General features: G+C 38.0%; 1 protein-coding gene across 1 annotated transcript in view; it reads right to left on the reverse strand.

Annotated features, from left to right (window-relative positions):
- Positions 1-21,248, reverse strand: part of MAN1A2 (mannosidase alpha class 1A member 2) — a 128,935-nt gene that overhangs the window by 68,804 nt on the left and 38,883 nt on the right. Inside the window, exon 3 of the mRNA XM_064410360.1 lies at positions 15,620-15,716. Within this exon, the coding sequence (XP_064266430.1) occupies positions 15,620-15,716 (97 nt within the window). The remainder of the gene's footprint in view (positions 1-15,619; positions 15,717-21,248) is intronic.

The following is a 21,248-nucleotide window of genomic DNA, read 5'->3' on the forward strand; positions in this document are numbered from 1 at the left end:
GTAATGCCTTGCATTTCCCAACATTTACTTCTGAAATATTCAAAGTTTGGCAATTATGGACGCTAGCTAATGATTGAAAAGCACGGCCTGATGAGCAGGGAAGCGCTGGCCCGGCGTGACTGCCAGAGCCGCAGTCCCAAGATGTTCTCCTCGGGCGTCTGCAGGGACACGGCTGCGAGCGCTAATGGATTTCTCAACTGTCACCACTTCAAGCGGAGCATTGAAAGCCAAATAAAAATCAATGGTGCTTTAAGCTAAAATGCCATTCACTTGAAACAGCAGCAATTTAGAGCTGATTGATGAGTGACTCATCGGTCTGTGCAAGGCATGAGGAGATGGCGAGCCATGGCCCATGATAGCCCTGATCTCCCTAGGCCATCCCAACCCAAGCTGCTGCCCCCAGCAGGCACAGATCTTGGTTTCTAGAGGAAACCAAAATCATAATGAGTTATCTGGTTTCATGAAGTGTTTGTTTAAAACTTCCTGTGCACCAACAAAGTAGCCAAATTTCACTGTTCATACCTGTAATCTATACACCAGTGCACTCTCGTTTATAAACTCTGGTAAACTCTGATTAGCAATTTAAGGACGCTAGTGACAAGTCCATTTTAGGGTTCTTTTAATGTGCTCTCCACCCATAATGGGAATCTCTACAGCACAGTGTTCCTGCTTGGTAGTTTTTATTCATCCATTTCAGACTTTCACATGGTTAGAGCTATATTTTTTCCCCTCAAATATAACAGTAACTGAATGAAGCCATCATCCCCACTGTGTTTCTTTCACACATCTAAATGACTGAGAAAGCTTAATTCCATTTTCAGGGACTTCTTTCCCCGAATAATAAAAATTAAACGCAACAATATGCATGTCAAAGTAACCACCAACTAATTTTTTAAGAATAGCCATGCATCGCTCTTAATTAATTTCAATTAGATTTGGAAAGCCTGAAGTTGGCAGTGTTTGTTAAGAAAATTCAAGTACAGATTGGGACACGCTACCTCTTTGCAAGATTAATCAAAAAACAAATCCTTGGACAAATTGTCCACCAGCCATACCTCTAACTCTCAGGAAATGAATTCACTGGGGTGCTCAAGTACTGTAAGATTTAATGCCTTCAGCCAAATGACAAATTCCACAGCTTATGCTAAAGTGGAGGTTGCTCTGAGCAGAGCCACAGCACCGCACTTAACCTAGCACCTTCTCAAAAGCATAATGTGACAGTTATCTAATTTATCACTTCAAAAATATGCAAATAAAACCACACACAAGGACTACCTTCAGTACCAGCTGACAAAGTATTTTTTTTACATAAAGTTAGAATTTTTTATACAGCGTTCATGACACACTCAAAGTAATTTCTGTTCCTTTATTTAAATCACATTGATAAAATTTTCAGATACACACAGTGCTTGAACTAATAGGGATACATAAGTCCAGGGAAATCCTGGAAGTTCCTCTTGTAATAGTTTCAAAAGGTAAAAACTTTCCAACTTAAACACAGTGATAATCAGATCAGTAAGCTCTTGTATTCTTCAACTTGCAAGGGATGCAGAAAACATTTTGCATGGAAATGGCCTGGTATGTCATTGTCCGCCACCCTACCTCCCCACTCCTCCTCCAAAGAACTTCAGACACCACAGTACAATCTTCCACAGTTTTTGAGATCTCAGAACCACACTCCAGTGTCAATAATATGGGAGAGCAGTATGTTCTGGGCAAGAATATCTACTTGCCAGACATCAACAAAGTATCTTCAAAACCACAAATTTAAACAACCTTTTTCACGGAATTCTCTTTTGCGCAGAGCCACAAAAGAAGGCCATGGATATTTAAAAACACATAACTTTTGCCATCTAACAAATCCAATTGATTAATTCAGAGAGAACAGAACAGAGCTTTCATCAGAGCTGATCAAAACTGTTCAAAGTTTCCCCAGTGCATCCCATAAAGATTGAACAATACGACCTTGCCAAATACAGACAAAAAATTTGCTTTCACTATCACTGTGTTGAAAGGGAGCCCTCAACCCCATGTACAGAGATCTTACCTAAACCAGCAGTCCCCAAAAGGGATTGCCTACAAGCCATTTCACACCAGATTCTTTGGCACTGTTTGCAGACACCGAAGCAAATGCAGCCCAATAAAACCGGCTTGTTCAGCACTTTTAGTCCCTAAGAGTCAAAGACATAGGCTCACACTCTGAGATTTTTGTCTGGGCCATATCCTAATACTTTGTTCAAGCCCTCCTTCCAGCTGCCTTTAGCATTCCTTTCTTTCACCTTTTATGTTTATCTTTTCTAGAACCATGAATGTCCCACAAAACATTACTGAGAAAAGCCCCTTCTACTCTCATATGCCTCTTCCCTAAGCAGTGATGGACACCTGTTTTTGAGGCACAAATCAGTGTGGTTATAGTTTCTAGATTCCATCAGAGAGTCCAACTATTTTGTATCCCAATCTCCTAAGGATAGCATATACATCCCAACCTATAATATTAGGGGTTTTTTTCATATAAGCAGACTATTTCAACCAAATTTGAGTTATTTTTCTTTTTTCTACACATGAGTACTTCTTCCCTGAGGAAGACTCAGGGGAGCAATCTTTGCATTTTCAAATCCTTTTGGCTGAACACGTTTCCAAAAGGTCAAGAGATGACAAGTCAAAATTTTGCAACAGATTGTCTGCCCAGTCTTCTTCCTTTAGTGTCAATCAGACAGCAGGAAGCAAACTAATTCCCTCCTCATGGGCATTGAGGTGGAAAAGTCCAAAATGCAGAACTTACACTCAGAAGTCTCGAGCCTACAAGAATACAGGGCAGAACTGAAAATAATGCAACACAGGACAATCCACATGTAACACCTTGGCTGCTCCACTACAAAACAGGTACAACTTAAAACCATTTGTGGGCTACGTGATGATTGGTCAGAGAGTAAAATTAGCTCTCAGCTTCTTTCTTCAAGGACTATGTAGAAAGGATGTCATTCTTAATTTGTTCTTAAGTAAGAGCTTCCACAGAATTCTTCAGAATCTACAGCTTGACCAAAACAAGCAGTGACACTGTAACAGCTGTCTTCATCTTAAAAAGTACTGCACTTCCAGCAAGGCATCGACTGAAAACTGAAGAAGGAAGAAACAGCAAATGTTCGTATCACTAGCCTGCAATAGGGTCATATGTGCTGCTATAGGTAAACCAGAATTGGATAGGCAGTGGTGTTTCCCCCTGCTGATGCTGATAGAAACTATTAAAGTCACAAAGTTAAATAATTTTCCATTCATAATACAGAATGCTCTTTTTTTTTCCTTTCACAGCCATGCCAAGAGCCATAAATTTTGGATCAAAAGGACAAGGGGATAACCTTCCTGGAATTAAACTGCAGAAGGTATCATTTGAAGCACCATAAAGTAACCCTAAATGGTGAGATAACAGTTTATAGTATACACTTCTTGCTACCACCTCAAGCAGTCTATTATTGCTCCACATATAGAGGGAGCAGATGTCTCATTGTGGTGGAAAAAACCTACAAAACAATTAAACTATAATAGAAAATAACACTTCTGCTTGCTGAAGGCACTCCTCCCAGGGTCTGCCTCTGTTCAATACAAAGGCTCAGCTAGTCATGTTGCATAAGATAATAACCAATTCCAAAAAGGCTCCGTTTTAAAAATGTCAGATTAGGAAGTTTCCTCTCCATATAATTATAGTTCTAGTTGATTGAGCTCCAAATTTAATGAAGTTTGCCTAATGAATGCAATGCCCATTCTTCTAAATAAAACAGAACATCCATCATGAGCTAATGGAAAGAATTTAGCAGTGAAATAGCTGAACTATTAAGAAAATCATGCACACTCTCATTAAGCAAAAGTATTATTCCAGAGGACTGCAAAATGGTAATTCAAATTTGTAGTTAGATAGACTTCAGTTTCTTGAGATAAGTAAATTCCTTTTAAAACTACAGTTTGAAATTTCTAGCAAATCATATGACTAAGTGTAAATATCAAGGCCTCTAAAAGAAAAATGGTCTTCTTATCTAAAATTCTTTCAGTATGCCAAAGCACTAGATGAAGAACTGACTTATTAGTACAATTTGAAAGCCTCACAAGAGACTATCAAAGTACAAGGGAGACAGATCGTTGTCAAGTGTTCCACAACAAAATGAATATGAAGAAAATAAATAGCCCATTTTCATTATACCACAAGAAAAGGTGTAGAGATTTAGAATGTCTGATATCAGCTCAGGGTTGCTTTGTGTATTTATTATGTGGAAGCAGAAGAAAGTATAAGCAGTGAGGTACTAGAGAAAATATATTAATTCATCAACTATGCATAGATCAATTATGAACAGAAAAGACTAAACATATGAGACATAGACAAGTTAAATAAGGAACAAGATGACAAAACTCTGCCCCAACAAACTGAAGTCAGGCACTAAGCTGAAAGGCAATCATCAAATAGGTGCTTCACAGAAACTCTTGATTATTTAACATCTCACCCATACCTCCTCATTACTTCAACATGTATACACCACACATAAATCTCATTATCTCTCTTGAAAAACACTTCCATAGGGGCTTTCATTGGCCCAGGTGGAGGGTTGAGGAGGGATACTAAGTCTGCATTTCTTCACAGCAGCTTGTATGGTGCTGTGGAGTTTGGATGTGTGACTAAAACAGTGTTGGAAAGACACCAGAATTTTGACTATTGCTGAGCAGTGCTTGCACAGCATCAAGGCTTTCTCTTTCCTGCCCCCCTGCACCCCACAGTAATAAGCCAGGGAAGGCGTAAGGGTAAGAAGGAAATTCTCTCTCCAACCTTTCTCCCTCTGCCTGTGCTCCAACACCTCTGTACCACAAGTGTGTGAGTGTCTTACAACACACTTGGCATTTACCCAGAGACTTGCTAGAGGAGTAACAAACCTGAAGGAAATCCAGCCTACTCAAATGGATCTCTCATGACCAAAATGTACTCTGCTGCTACGAAGACAAGGAAACCAGCCTAAGTAGAAAACTACTGAGGCCGCTCTGCTTCCAAAGAAGTCATAAAAATAGAAAGAAGTCACATCAATAGGCCTAACAGATGCATGTAACCATTCCTACTCTTCTACCTCAAGCAGTGACTGAGAAGGAAGCATTTTATTTTTCCTCAGAAAAGAAAGCAGATGACATGTCCAAAAGCAGGATGCTCATCAGTCCTTTTACAATCAAGATAGGGTTGTCATATTTCCTAAACCAGTGACAAAATCACACAGGAATAAATAACAGGAATCAAGACTCTTCTCCTTGGCAAGGATAGCCTGCAGACATCATCAGCAGCTACATTTTGAAGAAAGCTAAGAGAATTGGCAAGACTGAGGAAGAACAAGAAGTTAGATACAGTAAAAGCATTTGGGCAATTACTGAAGACAACTGTCTCTACACCACACAAAGAGCAAGTATCTCTGTGTTAAGACATCCCTGCAATAAAAATAAATTATTTTATACTCTAGAAAGCAGACTTATCTTCCTAGGCAATAAAAAGCTGGAATCCATAGTTAGTTATGTGCAAAGACTAGAGAGCTAGATGCAAGAAAATAGCTTTCACTCTCAAAACAGCTTCCCATGGCCAACAGGATGATCATGCTGATTGACAGAACCATAAGATACAAACAGAGATAGTGCCAGCAATACTATTGGTCTCAGCCTGTTTCATATCCGATTCTTTTTTTTGCAGGACAGACATCACTTAGTGGAACCTATGTTTATGGTGCAGAATATGCTTGATTACTGGTGTAGCTACTTGGGGGTGGAGGTAGGATCAGCTTGCAAAAGGAATGTAAGAGGACCAAAGCCTCAGGGGATAATTCACTGTAATTTCTAAGAAAAATTTCCACTAAAGCAGGTGATTTCAAATTCAGACTGGTCCAGCACTACTGACAGAGCAACCCAACCATTGGGCTGTACACAAGCATATAGCAGATCCTCCTTTTCCAACACAGTGATTCCAGAAACAAAAGAGGAGATGTAAAGCCTCCCCAAGGAGAAATATAACATACCTCTCCCACACTCTGAAGGTAAAAGTTTAGTTATTTTTCACATAGGCAGTAATTTTAATTCCCAGCAACTGAGCGAAAATGCTTCCTTGATAAACTCAGCCTGACATTGAATACAGAGTTATTACAATCCTAAGGAAAATAAATATTCTTGTTATTGTTATTCCTGTCTGCCCAGATTCATAACAGCTGAAAAATACATACTGGGCAAGACTGCACTATATATTAGAAAATATACCAATTTCTATTCCAAAAGATTTAAATAATTCAAGTTTTCAGATTGTAGCAACAGGATTTCTTGATGTGACAGACAATTAGAGACATGGTATGAAAATATGTAACATGAAAATTAAAAGCAAACAATTATCAACAATTTTCTGTATCTCTAATGAGAGTCTGGCAATAAAGCTGCCACTACTGAAGCATACCACTTGCAAAATATCTTAATGACTCACGAGGAACAAGATAACGTTTAAGAAAATTAATTAAACTTTTGAACAAGAGAGTTTAATTTCACTGAGAAAACAAGTGCTTCAAAATTAGTCAATGAAACTATACATTTCATACAAAACTGCAGTGTATGATTTCAGCTCAGTCATAAAATGCAGTGAATAAGCCTGTAAGTATCCATGAAGAAACCAATTGCCTTTAACATTTTAGACTAATTAAAAAAGCAGAACAAAAAAATAAGCATGTTGATTGCTTAGTTCTGTTAAATTGCTGATAATAGACAAGATGAAAAGGAGGTCTTAATGTTTTGTACCAGACAATAGAGTACTTTAGCATATAAATAACATTAAATGATCTATTTTAATGCTTTCCTTAATTTCCTAACTGAGGAAGTCACGGGAGTAGAACACTGAATTGTATGCTAGACTTTGAACCTATTAAAAACTGGACCTGCTGGTATTTGTTAATAATCAACAAACTGCTGCCTGAATACCTATGCTCTTAAGACCCGAATTTTAAAACTTTGTCTAAGAATCTATACTGCAATAAACCTTCCTCTTGACTGCTCTTCACTTGATTGCTTTACTTTGCTCCCGAAATCTTATACGGCCCTTCAAATTAATTCAAAATTCATGCAAACAAGAGCTGAATGCAGTCCCCTTAGTACAAAGCCTGAATATACTCAGACCATTTAAATTTTCTACATTTCTATCCAATTTCCTCCATATTTTTTGCTCTCTTATTTTTAAGCACAAAGACCAAACTCTATTACTGTACACAGGAGGAGGACTGTGTGCAGACCATAATAAAGATTAATGCTGGAACTATGATCTGAGTTAGTGGAAGGTTAAGACCTGGTAATAACTGAAAAGCCAACGATGTCAGGAGAGAAAGGATAGAATGAATTTCAGAGTAGGAAAGGAAAGAGGGAGAGAAGATGGCATTGAGTACAAAGGAGGCCATGGAAGCATGTCAGAAAGAAAGCAAGAATAACGTGTGAAAAGAGAATGGTGACGGCAAATCTGCTGCACACACAAAGCAGTCAAACAAAACTAATCAAAATTATAGATCTGAAGTAAGCCCATTTTAAGAAAACAGGAAGTGGAAGACTGAAGGGTGGTTTCTGTGACTGATGGTCTGGAAGTATTAAGACCCTAAACACCGGCAGAAATCAGTTAAACACCGCAGCAAGCAAAGCAAGATTAATATTTGAGAGTAAATAAGGGAACAAGATGTTATCTGGACTTGAGTATAGTTGTGTGACCTGATGTATGAAGCAAGCTAAGTACAGGTCTTCCAAGACAAGATACAATCTCTCACAGATAATTGTAAGCTAAATTACTTTGTCAGCTAGGCAGTAGGAAAAGGCACATTAAAAAAAAAACAAACCCCACCTAAGAGCCATCATGGCACATAAGCTTTTCTATCTTTATATTTGGGCCACTTCCGCACACTTTGGTCCAAAACCACATTCTAAATTTTCTTTGGGACAGCATAAGAGGAGAAGATTTTCAGTGGGGTAGCCACAGAACTTCACCAAAAGGCTGCAGAGCTTGAGTGAGCAGTATCAGTATATCAGGCACAAGCACAGTGCCCCACTCACGTGGTTGAACTGTTCCTGAATTCCAGCTGCCTGGTACATCTGCTGGCTTCAGATGACAGCAAAGCCCACCCACACCTGACTCCCTCACCACACACATGCCCATGGAGTTGTCCTCAGTAGATTTAGTTTTAGAGCTCAGAATGCTAATTCTTACTCAGCTGTCATGCCTGTTCATATTTTAACACTGTCCAAAACAAGACTGCATAGCCTTATCTTCATTTCCTTATTATACCCTCTGCTCTCAATTCCAAAGGACAGGAAAAGTTTAAATTCATGAATAGCATTCCCACAACTTAAATAATTCATAAATCAAAATAAATGTTAAGGCCAAAGATTTCCAACAGGAAACAATTTTTTTTTCCTCAGAGTAAACTATCTGGTTTATACAGGACGAACAGGAGAGAATGCTATTGGGAAGAATCAAAATTCTCAAGTCTGAGCCTCAGCCCTGAACTCTAGTATGACTTAATTTCTTCATTGCCATTTCATGCAGACGTTCACCTCACTATCCTACAAGGCAGGTTACAGAAATGAGGTGTGTTTATCTAATTTCACTTTGCATTTGTTTCGTTCGTTTTGTGGGATTTTCTGGTTAAAGCAGAATTTTCAATCTTCTGAATAGGATTTAACCTAATTGCTTCAGACACTTAAAAAAGTCACTGAGTACAACTGCCCTAATTGCATTGTACACAAACTAATACAAACTGTGTGACAAGAATTCAGTATGAATATTCTATTATTAAAAAGAACAAGACAACAGCTGCTCGTGGTGAATTTTCCTGATATGCATAGGCACACTTGTGACAGTTTGATGAAATATCAGTGACATTCAAAAAATATTCTTGCTAAGCAGTTGTTTTTATCTACAGCACCAGCACTGTAAAATGCTTAAGAGGGAACACACAGACAGATTGTATCCTGTCTGCACAAATTTGCAAGTTTCAGAGAACAACTATATTCTGAATAAGCATGATACACATGGCAGTGAGGCAAAACAGTGTTAAAAAATCACTATTTGCCCAATTGGCAGCATCAATCAGAAGACAGCTTTAAATGAGATAAAGGAGAAGGAGAAGTCAAAAATTTTGTAGATGGAAGTCTTGTCTTAGCATCAATGTTAAAGTCTTTTTAAGAACTGAACTTGCAGATCAACAGAGAACATACACAAAAGGGATGTGAGACCTCCCCTTAACAAAAACTCTGAGAAAACTGACCTGCCACACAGTAAAAGAAAATTATTCTTGTGCAGATGAATAATAGTTTAAAAGATAGGAAATGAGAAGTGTAAACAGCCATCAGTGTGAGGTAAAATCACCAGTGGGATCCTACTGAAATGATTGCTTGGATAAAAGCTTAAATATTAAATAACTGAAAATATTTATCACATTAGATTTATAAAATAAATCATTGGATACAGTGGATGAGGATTTCCAAAAGGAACGCTAGTGCAGAAATGCTACCCTACTCTGTAGACTCAACAAGGAACCTAAAAGACAGAGAATACAATTATTAGGAAAGGAACAGCAAACAGAAAATGGAAAAAAAGTCTTCTCCTCTCAAAAACAAAAAAGACCCTAAAACCACCACCTTGAAAATATACAAAGAAAAAAGATAACATATCAGGTATGAAAAACTGTAAGTAAAATAAATTAGCTTACAGGACAAGACCCTCCATGCAGAACAGGGGCACTGCTGTGGGCATGTGCAGTTCTACAAACTCATGAACGGCAAGAAAGAGATGAATAATGGAATTTTTTTTTTCCAACATCAAAACCAGTAATCCAGGACAGCAAGCAGACTTGAAAACGAAAAAGTTTTCTACACAATATCAAATCAAACTATGGAACGACTCATAATGGATTATGTTGCTCTTAAGGTTGCTCAGACTCCAAAGCAGTTTGAACAAAATCAAGGAAAAATAAACTAGAAGCAATTAAATAAAGGTTGCTGTCTCTGACTGCAGGAGCACTACACAAACTTCTGTAAGGCTGTGGAGTACTCTGAGACAAGCTCACTATGAGCTTCTCCTGCTCTTACATGTCTTCCCTAGGTACCTGCTGCGAGCAACTTTTGAAGACTGAGTAACAATTGTGTTTGATCTGTCATCTGACCTGAAGGAACTTTTCATGTGATATTAGAACACTGTTCTAGTTTCAAATAAAGTCAGCAGCTCAAGAATTATGCCCTTTCTCAAAATTTTATCTTTCCAAAATTCGTCTTACTGGTCAAAAAAATACACATTCAATATACATATAATATTTAACATTATCTTGCTGTAATCACTCATTATGGAGTTTTCAGAGGACAGAGATGCATAGGCCTGTCTTAAGGCCATTTCCATTTATTTTAAAATTGACTTGAACCTGAAATACAGAGATTAGGCTGAAATTTGCATTGTGAAATTACCTCTCTTCCCTAGTTAGCAAGAATGGATTTTCTTTCCCCTTCCATTTGCCACAGAAGAAGGCAATAATGAGTAAATTACTTGTGCACGTACAGTTAAAAGATAAGAACTACTGCTCACTAAGGAGGATTTTGTTTATCAAGATAACATATAGTCAAGAACATTTTTGTTTACATATCTACCTCGTATTCCCTTTTTGTGCTCATTTATGCTCTACATGGATTCAGAGGCTGAACACATGCAAAAAAAAGGATGTTAAGCAGAAGCTGTGTTTTCCATCTGTCTTTTTATTAGAATTTTACAGCAAGAAGACACAAGAAGTTTTCCACCATATTCTTAAAAGGTCATTCCACAGCATTTAAAGTGTATAATCTGTTTTCTTTCCAGCAAAACTGTTTGTCTCCATACCGTTTATGAACAGGTATTTTGCCAGCTAAAAACCAAACAAATGAACAAACCAGAAAATATAAAAGGCTTACTAAATCAGACACTCAATTAATGTGAACTTCAAAAGTAAATTACAACTAATCAGGTGACTGCAGATGATAGCGTCAGAGCAGCTCAGGCAGCTCAGTAACTGCTACAAGGACAGATAACAAAGATGTCTTATGAACTAATGAATATTTCCAGGGGTAAGTAATAATGAAAAATCTGTTACAGAGTTTTCTTGTAGTGCTTAGAAGAAATATTCCACCTCTCACTTCAGGAATCACGAAGCGGAGAAAGAAATCACATTGCTCTCCCAGCTTTGTCAGAAGTATTGGAAAAGCAGGCTCCTGTGCCTGACTCAGCTCCTTTTTGCAACAGCCTCCCATCCTTGCAGTGTGTCAGATGCATTTTCTTTGGGAGTTTTGCTGCTCCTGCTGCCCAGCACAGGGAGAAATGCACTGTCAGATCTCCATTGCTTAGCAACACGAGGAGCTGCTGCAGGGCTTCCTACACTGCTGCGGCACCGGGCAGTCATCTCAGCAGCTTTCCCCGTGTCACCAGGGTGCATCAGTGGCACTGGCAGCAACAGGCTGAGGCTGGACGTGCTCAGTGATGTGGTACAAACCAAGCAGTCCACTGGAATATCAGGGAATATCCAGCACATGAACAGCCCCGGGTGAATCCTTGAGTTATTCCCTTGGACATATCTCGTCCACCAATGACACTTAAAATGCCAGACAAAAATTCCTCATAAAAGAGAGGACAGATTTATTTGGTCAAGTTTTAAGGAAGAGATAAGGCACTGCACTGCAGTTTTGGGGCTCTACCAGATACCATAAATGCAACCACAATGTGACTTTACTGACAATTCTCTCTTCCCCCTTAGAAGACAGGATCCCAAAGAGAGCTGGCAGGCAGCTCAGGTTAAATTGGCTGTTTGTGTGGCATGTGAGGTGATAGAACAGGAGAGGCATGAAAGCACTATCAATGCATGAGACAGCTCTAGTGTGACAAAATACCAAATAATGGCTTTATTATATCTTTGTGCATGAAAATAGGGATGTGTATATACAAGTGTCCACAACTTCTACACTTTTAAAACTTTTTACCATTATTAAATTCTTTTCACACCCTTCAAAACACATCTAGACATATAACTGTCTATGGATTATATGCATTACCAGATCATATAAAGCAGCTCATCTCTAGACAGAATACACCCAAATGCAAGGTTTAGAAGTGCACTGCTAGTCATATGGGAAGTTTTCAATTTTGCAAGAGCTGTATCAGTACTTTGCCATGTACTTGTTATACGACAAACTGCCCATCTTCACTTTACTTTTAGATAATTAAAATTAGCAAAACAAACCAAAAAACAACCCCAAAACAACAAAATAAAACACATCACCAATGTCAGAACTCTCATTTCAGAAAGCATCATGTTAGATGACAGTCTACAATTTCTAGTTTTGGTGAGGACAGTGCTCCAAATTGCTCAGGCATTATCTATTTTCTTTATATTGTTCCTTATAGTAGTTCAGGTTCTCAAATAAACATATTTTAGAAAAACAGAGATTGAAGACTGATGCAAACTAACTAGTACTAACTACTCAATTTAACTCACAATAAAGTATCCTTACAGCTTATGCTATGGTATTTAGTTCATATGATACTGGATACAAACACATACAGTTTAAAATTCTGAAGCATATCAGGACTGAATGATTTTGATTGTGTTTTCAGGAGATGTTCACCTGTGGGTCATCAAACAAGTGCAGAGACACATCATCTTAAAACAGCATGTTCCAGGTGGTTACTCACGTCCTCAAAAGCAAATCCAGTCAGATTTCATTACAGGAAGAGAACCCAACAATACCATCAACTACTCTGGTTCATGCTAAAATCAGAAACCCTCCTGAAGCAAGCTCAATGTTTGCTGTGCTTGCTCATTATCTTACATGCATCATTTTCCATCAGCCTCTTTACCCTTTGTGTTCTAATGAGAACTTGACTGAAATCCCACACAAACCCCCTCTGCAACAAGACCCTGCAGCTGCCATCAACTTTTTCACCAATTTAAGCAGTCCACCAAAAAAGGCCAACTATTCCTTTTTAGCTTAGCTGCTACAACCTTCAGCAGTGCTGCAAATAAAAATTTAAACTGGAAAGAAAATTTACACCTCTCTGCTGCACTTTCTCCTTGACTTTTATATTTCATTTTACAGGGTAGGAATAAATGCCTGCCTTTTCAAAAGCAGTTATCACCCCGTTTCACCAAGAGAGAACCTATTAAGGTTTGTTTCATATATCATCTAAATGTAAATATCTTTAAAAGCATACCCACTCCCAGTCACACTTTCCCAAAGCAGTACCATACTACTAATACTGTGACCCAGCTGTGGAAAAGGTGCTGCTCAAGATACTGCCTGACTACAGTTTGAAAGATAGTTTTTTTAGCAGACTCTCCTTTACAATTTACAGTCAGACATCTCAAAAAGACTGGCAAGAGTTTCTTGCTGCAGGCCAACAAAAGCAATCTACTGTGTTTTGTCATAAAAGTCAAACTAATAATTGAGGAAGCCCATAAACATTCTTGCTGGCATGATTCAGTGAGGCATAGAGCATCTTGCTTTAAAGTTTATAAGTCTATCCTTCCTTATATTTTTAATTACTCAAAACTAAGATTTGTAAAAGCAGAGCAGGCCACCTCCTCTCTGACCCCAGACTGAAACCTAGTAGATCTTGCAATGTTAGAAACACTTGTGTTCTCCTTGGCATAGATACAGATATACACTGCTTTAGACAAAAGTGGAGTCCAACAGGGAAGACTAATGACTTATTTGTCTTCTAAATTGAATCGTGTTTAACCTCACTTGGGAGTTATCAGCAGACCTGATTTCCCAAAGATTCATGCAAAGGGCTGCCGTTCAACCAGTGATACCATCTCCTAGCAGGATCCCACAGACGTGCTAGGAATTGAAATGGAAGCACAGTAGATTGCAGTAATGGCTGAAAATAGTTTGGATCAAATCATCTTTTGAGATGAATAATAAAAACAGATTTTACTGAGCATCTTTTTATTAAAAGTAGCATGAGGTTTCAAAAAAAAATTAAGCAACCCTTCTATAAAGGCAAATACTGCTGGGAATCGTGTCAATAGGGGTAATAGAGATTGGTAAAGAGCTTGGAATAACAATACAGCCTAGACAGTCCTTGACAAAGACCAATTTCCACACACACATCCCCCCCATCAACCATCCACCAAATGAACAATTGCTGATTCTATTTTAGACTTGATATATGCTGAAGATTATGTGTTTCAGAGAAGTTTTTCATATGAAATAGCCTTGAATAGAGCAATCATGACATGATTTGGCTAAAAACTAAATGGCACAAAATAGCATCAGGATTTTAAAAGGACAAACATGTAGGGCATTGGCTGCTAGAGTCAGATGGAACAAGAGGAGCAGAAACTTTAGCATGGACAAGGCCTGCAATTTCTTTCAGAAAGCAATGCCAAAATTTCAAAAATAAGCACTCCAAAGAATAATCACTCCAAGAAAAAAAAGCATAAATCCTCCAGACTCATTAGCAGACATGTTAGAAGTAAGCAGAGGAGGAATGGAAGAAAAAGACTACAGTGAAATTGTAATTCATAACTGCTTCAAAATATCATGTCAGTCACATTAAAAACAAACATCATAAAAATGTCTTTCTGCCACATGAAGGGAAAAAACTTACTTCATAGAGTCTGGGTTACAAACCAAGGTTAATCTACAATTACACATGACAAATTAAGCAACAGAATTGCAAGTAGCAAAGACCACATGACCATAAAGGTGAAATTAAAGATTTTTCCCTGTCAAATCCAATTTCAGCAGCTGTAAAAAATATAAAGGAAAGCCATCAATTAATCATAACATAAAACTAAATTACAGTAAGGTTCAGAAGATATTTTCTTCGGGAAACTTAAGGCAGTGCCTACGTACAAGATAACAAAGTATCTAAGAGTACTACACAATGCTGTCCCCCTACCTAAGAAATGCCCTTCTGTCATGGAAGCAGCCTTTTGCTGCAGTGTTCCCTTCAGCTCACTCTCTCCCTGCCCTGTGCTAAGCACCACTGCTGAGGCACTGGCACTGGCTGCTCAGAGAAGCTGTGGATGCCCCATCCCTGGCAATGCTCAGCACCAGGCTGGATGGGGCTCTGTGCAGCCTGGGCTCAGGGAAGGTCCCAGCCCATGGCAGAGGGGTTGGACTAGATCATCTTTAAAGGTTCCCTCCAACTCAAACTGTTCCATGATTCTCGTGGAACTAAACACAAAGATCTAGACAATATGAGGTGGGTTTAAAAAAAACCAAAAACAAACAACCAAACACACTTATACTCATTGCATCTCAAAATATAACCAAAAAATACCCACCACTGCATCAGGACTTTCATTTATATATACACACAGACAAAGCATCAGTGCACATAGACACAGCTTAGCCTCTGCAATAATAAGAACATACTACTCCCAAAAAGATAGGTCAATAAAGTAATTTAATGAAATACCACTGAAATAATACATTTCTGTCACCCACACTTTGAAAGATTCTTTATTAAAACAGAGTTTGCTAGAAAGTTTGGGTAGACTTTCAAAGAAGATACATGGGCAGAAATATTAAAAAAAATATCACAAACAAACCAGAAAATATAGCCTACCAAATATGTTGGTGGAATGTCCTTTCCGGGCAATTGGTTTGAGCTCATTATGTCCCCATCCATATTGCCTATAATTGTCCCAGGCATGCTTCATCATCTAAGAAACAGGAAAAAAATAGGATTTGATTACATTATAAAACTACTCTCTATGAATACAATATTTTACTCCTTATTTGAGACTTCATCTTTCACAAGCATCCTAGCATACTGGCTAATTACTTTGTCACTGCTTCTATCTGTTTCAGAAATCAGATTTTACAGCATGAATACATTTGGAAAAAATTTCAAGTCTATTTGACTTGAGCTAAAGAGCCTAATGCTCTGCATTAGGTAGTTTTCTTGTTCTTTCTTTTCCTTTAATATATGCACATAGATTTAAGAATGTAAGGATAAGGAATGCATTTAAGTGTAAGGAACTGCTGTAAAACACTGGCGAATGTCTTAAGATGCTAACTAAAAGAAAACTATATCTACTGATACCTGAAGCATAAAAATGATTTATTTACACTGGTACATCCAAGTAGGAATTTTGCAAACAATTTTGCAAAAGGTATAACAGCTTTCTCATTAGCAACACCTATTTAACAAAGATGTACTGTCATATAGCCTCTACCAAAAGAAATGCCAAAAGCTTTGCTTTTTAGAAAGCATAATGAACAAAGCAGTATCATTTTATTAATATTTACTACACAAAACATTTAGCTTTTTAATATATATTTCCACCAGCTAGTAAGAAAACTGCCTCTAAAATCCCAGAAGGTCTTGCTAACTAGTTGTGCACATCAGCCACTAAGCAATGCTTTCATGAAATTGCTAAAACTCTTCTAACTCCTTACTTGTTGGAAATTCAGCAGCCACCAAATTGCAAAGCGAATGCAGTTTTAAATAAGTAAATATTATTAGTACCTAAATACATAAAAGCAAATAAGAGGAAGAAATTAGACATCAAAAGACATTGACTGCTCCAGACACAAGAAAAGTAAGAAAAAAACTTTAGAATAACAGCCATGTATCTGTATCCATAACATTATACAAATTTCATTTTATATTTAAAATAGTGTTAATATAAACAAAATCCCCAAGAAAATGTATAGGACTTAAAATCATGATTTTCACAAGTTTGATAAATGCTTTCTAAGAGGATAAACTATGTGAACAATACTAACCCTTTTAGAAACTGAGGCAAGGCAATCTGTTTTCACTACGATTTACATGACTGTAATTTTCTTATTTTAATCAGAGTCACCATGCTCACAGAAAATGTGGGGGAACAAGCAGATGCTGGCTAGAAGATGAGATGCAGCCAGCTGCCTTCCCAGCACTACCTCACATCTCTCCTCTTACTACATCTCAGATCCCTCCTCCCACCAAATTCAACATTTAGTGGAAGTCAGCATCCAAGAATCCCAAATCTTTCAAACTGCATCTAAACTGCCTTCTGAGACATGGAAAACAAAGTCTCTGTTCTCCCTACAACCATCAAGAGATTCCTACCCAAACTACAAAGCCATAATTCCTTTAAATGTAAGCTCCCTCCAAATTTCCCATGGCTCAGTTAACTCATGCCTAGACAATAAATTTGAACCCCACACATTGGCCCAAGAAGCTGGGGAGCACTTCTGTGTTAAACTGGCATCAGCCTAAGCACAGTTGCCCTTCTCAAGATGCCGGTCCCACTCCTGCCACTTGTCAGTCAAAGTCAGCTCACATGCTGCTTTTAGTATTTGCATTGATTTTGATACCTGATTAGGCCACAATACTCTAGAACTTCTTCTAGAAGTGAAGAAGAAGTTCATGAACTAGCAGTGTAAGAAAAAGAGGATGCAAATATATTAAACGAGGAGAGAAAAGCCATTTCCCTAGCATTCACAAACTCCTTAGTATCTTCACAGCACTTAGCAAACTGGCCAGTTCATGGCTATTGAAAAAACAAGATGAGTCAGGTAAAGGGATCCTCTCTTGACAGGTAAGAAAACTGCAGCGTGACAAATCCAATAAAAACCTGGTCACAGGCAGTAAGCACAGAAGTTCCTCTGAGAGCTCTCACTAATGTTATCCAGAATGAACCTACAACTTTCTATATAAAATTGTTCATTAACTTAGTATCATAAAATCAAGACTCACAGCATCATTCAGATGGGAAGGAACCTCAGGATGCCTCTCCTGCTCAAAGCATGATCACTTATGGGATCTCTCTGGGCTACTTTAGGCTTTATCTAGTCAGGGTAGACTTAAGGACTGGGGACAGTCAAGGCTTCTGTGAAGGGTTCTGCTCTAACCTGCAGCCTGCCAGTCCTAAAAACACTACTTGGGAAAACAGACTTAAAGGTTTAGAAAGAACTAGAGGATGAAACTAAAGACTGACCAGTGCACTCTCTGTGTTTGAAAAAGAGAGATGACTGAACAACATGTGACCATGACATGGCAGATCCAACCAACTGGCTTGCAGATAAGGGAAACTGGGCTTCTGAGATCTTTGGATGTCGCAAATAAATATTTCATGAAGGAGAATCAAATAGCCATTGACATTCTAGTTTTGTAAAAATCTGATGGTATAGCAAATACCAGAACAGATCAAAACTAGCTAAGTCCAGAAAAAGAACAACTTGTTTCCTCACAGCAGAATGTTAATTGTGGAATATTTCACTGTCCTAATTCGCTGTGCTTCTGGGGGGAAGGTGCATAATTTATTACAGAATATTTCATTCTGAAGAAACCCAAAAAAAAGTATGCAAATTACAAAGGGCTAAAACAGAATACATGCAACACAAGAAATTTCTATATACATAATTTATCTTAAGAAAACTTTATTAAGATAGAAACTGCAAAGGAGTACATTTCAATGGATGCATGAATTAATGCAGAAGTAACTTAAGAATACACTAGTGAGACCTGAAAGTCTCTCGAACACAAGAGACTAACACACAGTTGACTGCATCAACTAAAACAGAGACAAGAAATCATATTTTGAGGAGACTAAGCTACTTTGGTAACCACAAACACGTCTGTCCTGCCCCTCTGCCTACCCCAAACACTAAGAATATGGTGTTTTAAGTCCTTGAGAGTAATTTATTATACCAAGCAGCCAACTGATTTGTTCCAGATGAACGCTGACCATTACTCTGGCACTCAACTCACTGCTTTCCTTCTCCACAAAGCAAGCAGACTTCATGATATCATGTCAGCAGAGAGCTGCACATTTCATGCAAGTGAGAAGCCCCAGAGCTCCTGCATAGAGTATGAAGTTTTGTCAGGGTGATATGCCAAGAGATCTTGTAACAACATGGAGGTTTCTGTTACTGCCAGAACAGGTAGCATGTTGTACTATAGACAGAACATGTATACTGTTGGGAGCAGCTGTGCACACAAAAGCTTTGGAGAGACACAAGAAGACAGATGCCTCTGACAGCTACAAAATTTAACAGAGGATGGCATTTTGGCTCAGAAAGTACAAACAACATGAACTCCTGATTGGAAAAAAACGAAATTATTTCTATAGGTACTCTAGGCAGTGTTTGCATAGTGCAAATTGGAAATGCTGAAGAATAGCTGCAGGGATAGACAGGCTTTTCCTAAAGCAAAGCTCTGTCTTTAAGAGGACAGGAAAGTCTCAGAACTGATTGGAACATCAGCACTACAGATAATAGCAAGAAGGTAAAACTATTTTCAAAACAAACATACCCAGCCCTTAAGGAACTACCTTTGGATCAGTAGAATGAAAATTACAAGCATGGATCAACGAGTGTGGAAAACACAAGACACACTTTTCCATAGCTGAAATTTCCACACCTGATAGCAGTTTGTGACAGGAAAGGATTGGAGCTTGGGCATGTCATATATAGATCTTGCAATCTGGCCACCAGAGAACAAGCAGTTTTGGCAACAGACTTTTTACTTACACCATTAATGACAGATCATGCTTTTGAAAGCAAAATCATTCATAGAATATTTTGAATATCCTAATCTTGAAAATGTTTATTATGAGATGCAATGGAAATAACAACCAGCAAGATGCTGCTGCAAATACAACTTGGTAATTCTATAAAAAAAAAAATTGGACTCTGCTGCAAGACAGAAAAGCAAGAAGCAAGACATGCCAAATGAAGCTGCTTTTATAAGTACACCATTAGCTAGTTGGTTTTGCTTTCTTTAGAACATGTTCATGGGATCTAATCCCCTACAGTCACTGGGAAAGCAGATTTTTATAAAGAATTTTTATAAAGACAAAGTGGCAATGATGTCTTTTGACAAACAATAAAAAAGGCTACAATTATTGAAAAGAGAGTTGTAAGGAAGTTCTACCACTACAGAAGCATGTCAAATACAGTCATTCAAGGTAAGGATTGGTTCAAAAACCCCTTTCCAGTCTTAAAAACAGGACAGGTAACTGGCAAACAAAGTAGAAGTCCTGAGAAACAAGCAAAAGAACCAATTTTCTGGCAAATTGCTGTATTTACTGGTTCCTGCCATTCCATGAGAAAAATGCATAACAGACAGCAAATAGGTTTTGCTTTCAAAGCAATGTATTCTGCTTAAGGATACAATTTTGAGAGATTTATATAAACTACCTTCAAACTCTGTTTTAAAATTAACCAAGAACTTACTAGACAAAATTACTGTCCAATTGGCAGATTAAAAATTAATAACCATTTTCCTACTGGTGGAAGTTAATTTAAAATAATTCTATTTTCCTTGTATACTCAGATTTTTGATAAAACTTAGAAAACTCATACTTTTTTTTAATTTTTTCTGGGAGCTCTATCTCAAAAGAAATTATTTCAGGCATCAGTTCATGCCTCTGTCATGCATTTTTAAACACTGTCACTGAAAAAGTCTGTTTGGAATATGTTCCTAACACACACAGAACACTGGGTTTTCTTTTACTGTCAAATCTGGTAGCAAATCCATTAATAAAACAAAAACACTTATCAAATGGATGCAAAGTGGGAAACACTTTTTTCTGGCATTACATACTTGAAGCCTTAGATGCCTGATGAAATTACATAGGAAAATCCTTCAGATTGGTGAGAACTGGAACTGTAGATGTACAGAGCCTAAATTTGGAGAGCTTGCAGCAGTGATCCTTGCACAAAAATGTTCAATAAAGTAAATATTTTTAATCCAAGATGATGCAGGTATTTTTTTTCACCTTGGGCATCATCATGGTTTCAAGAGTATTCACAAGATTGATTGCTGCTGTGTTGTTCAGAAAAGCAGAGCCTCTCAGATCATCTTTGTAAACAACCACAACTGCACGTCAACCAGGAGAGAGAAGTTCCTTTCTTCCAGTCTTGTCCTTTTAGGCATCAGTCTAAGCTTAGCCATCATCTGCTTAGCCCTGCACCCCTGCCAGTTTTTTACCCTATCCTTTTTGAAGCTGAAACACTAGAACTACATGAAGCTTACAAGATACAGGGGCACCTGAGCTTCACGGCTGAGGTAAAGAACCTCATCTGTTTTCTTCTCCTTCTCTGAAATGCTGAATATCTGCTCACTGTCTGCTGTTAAGCACTACGATGACATTTCCAAGGAACTATAAAAAACACAATTTCTCATTCTCAAGTGTACTAAGTCACCTCACAGCTTTTCATACTTAGCATGAAGTTGGAATCTCTCCATCTCCAGCCCC

This window comes from Passer domesticus, chromosome 2, assembly GCF_036417665.1.
Source record: "Passer domesticus isolate bPasDom1 chromosome 2, bPasDom1.hap1, whole genome shotgun sequence".
Lineage (NCBI taxonomy): Eukaryota > Metazoa > Chordata > Aves > Passeriformes > Passeridae > Passer > Passer domesticus.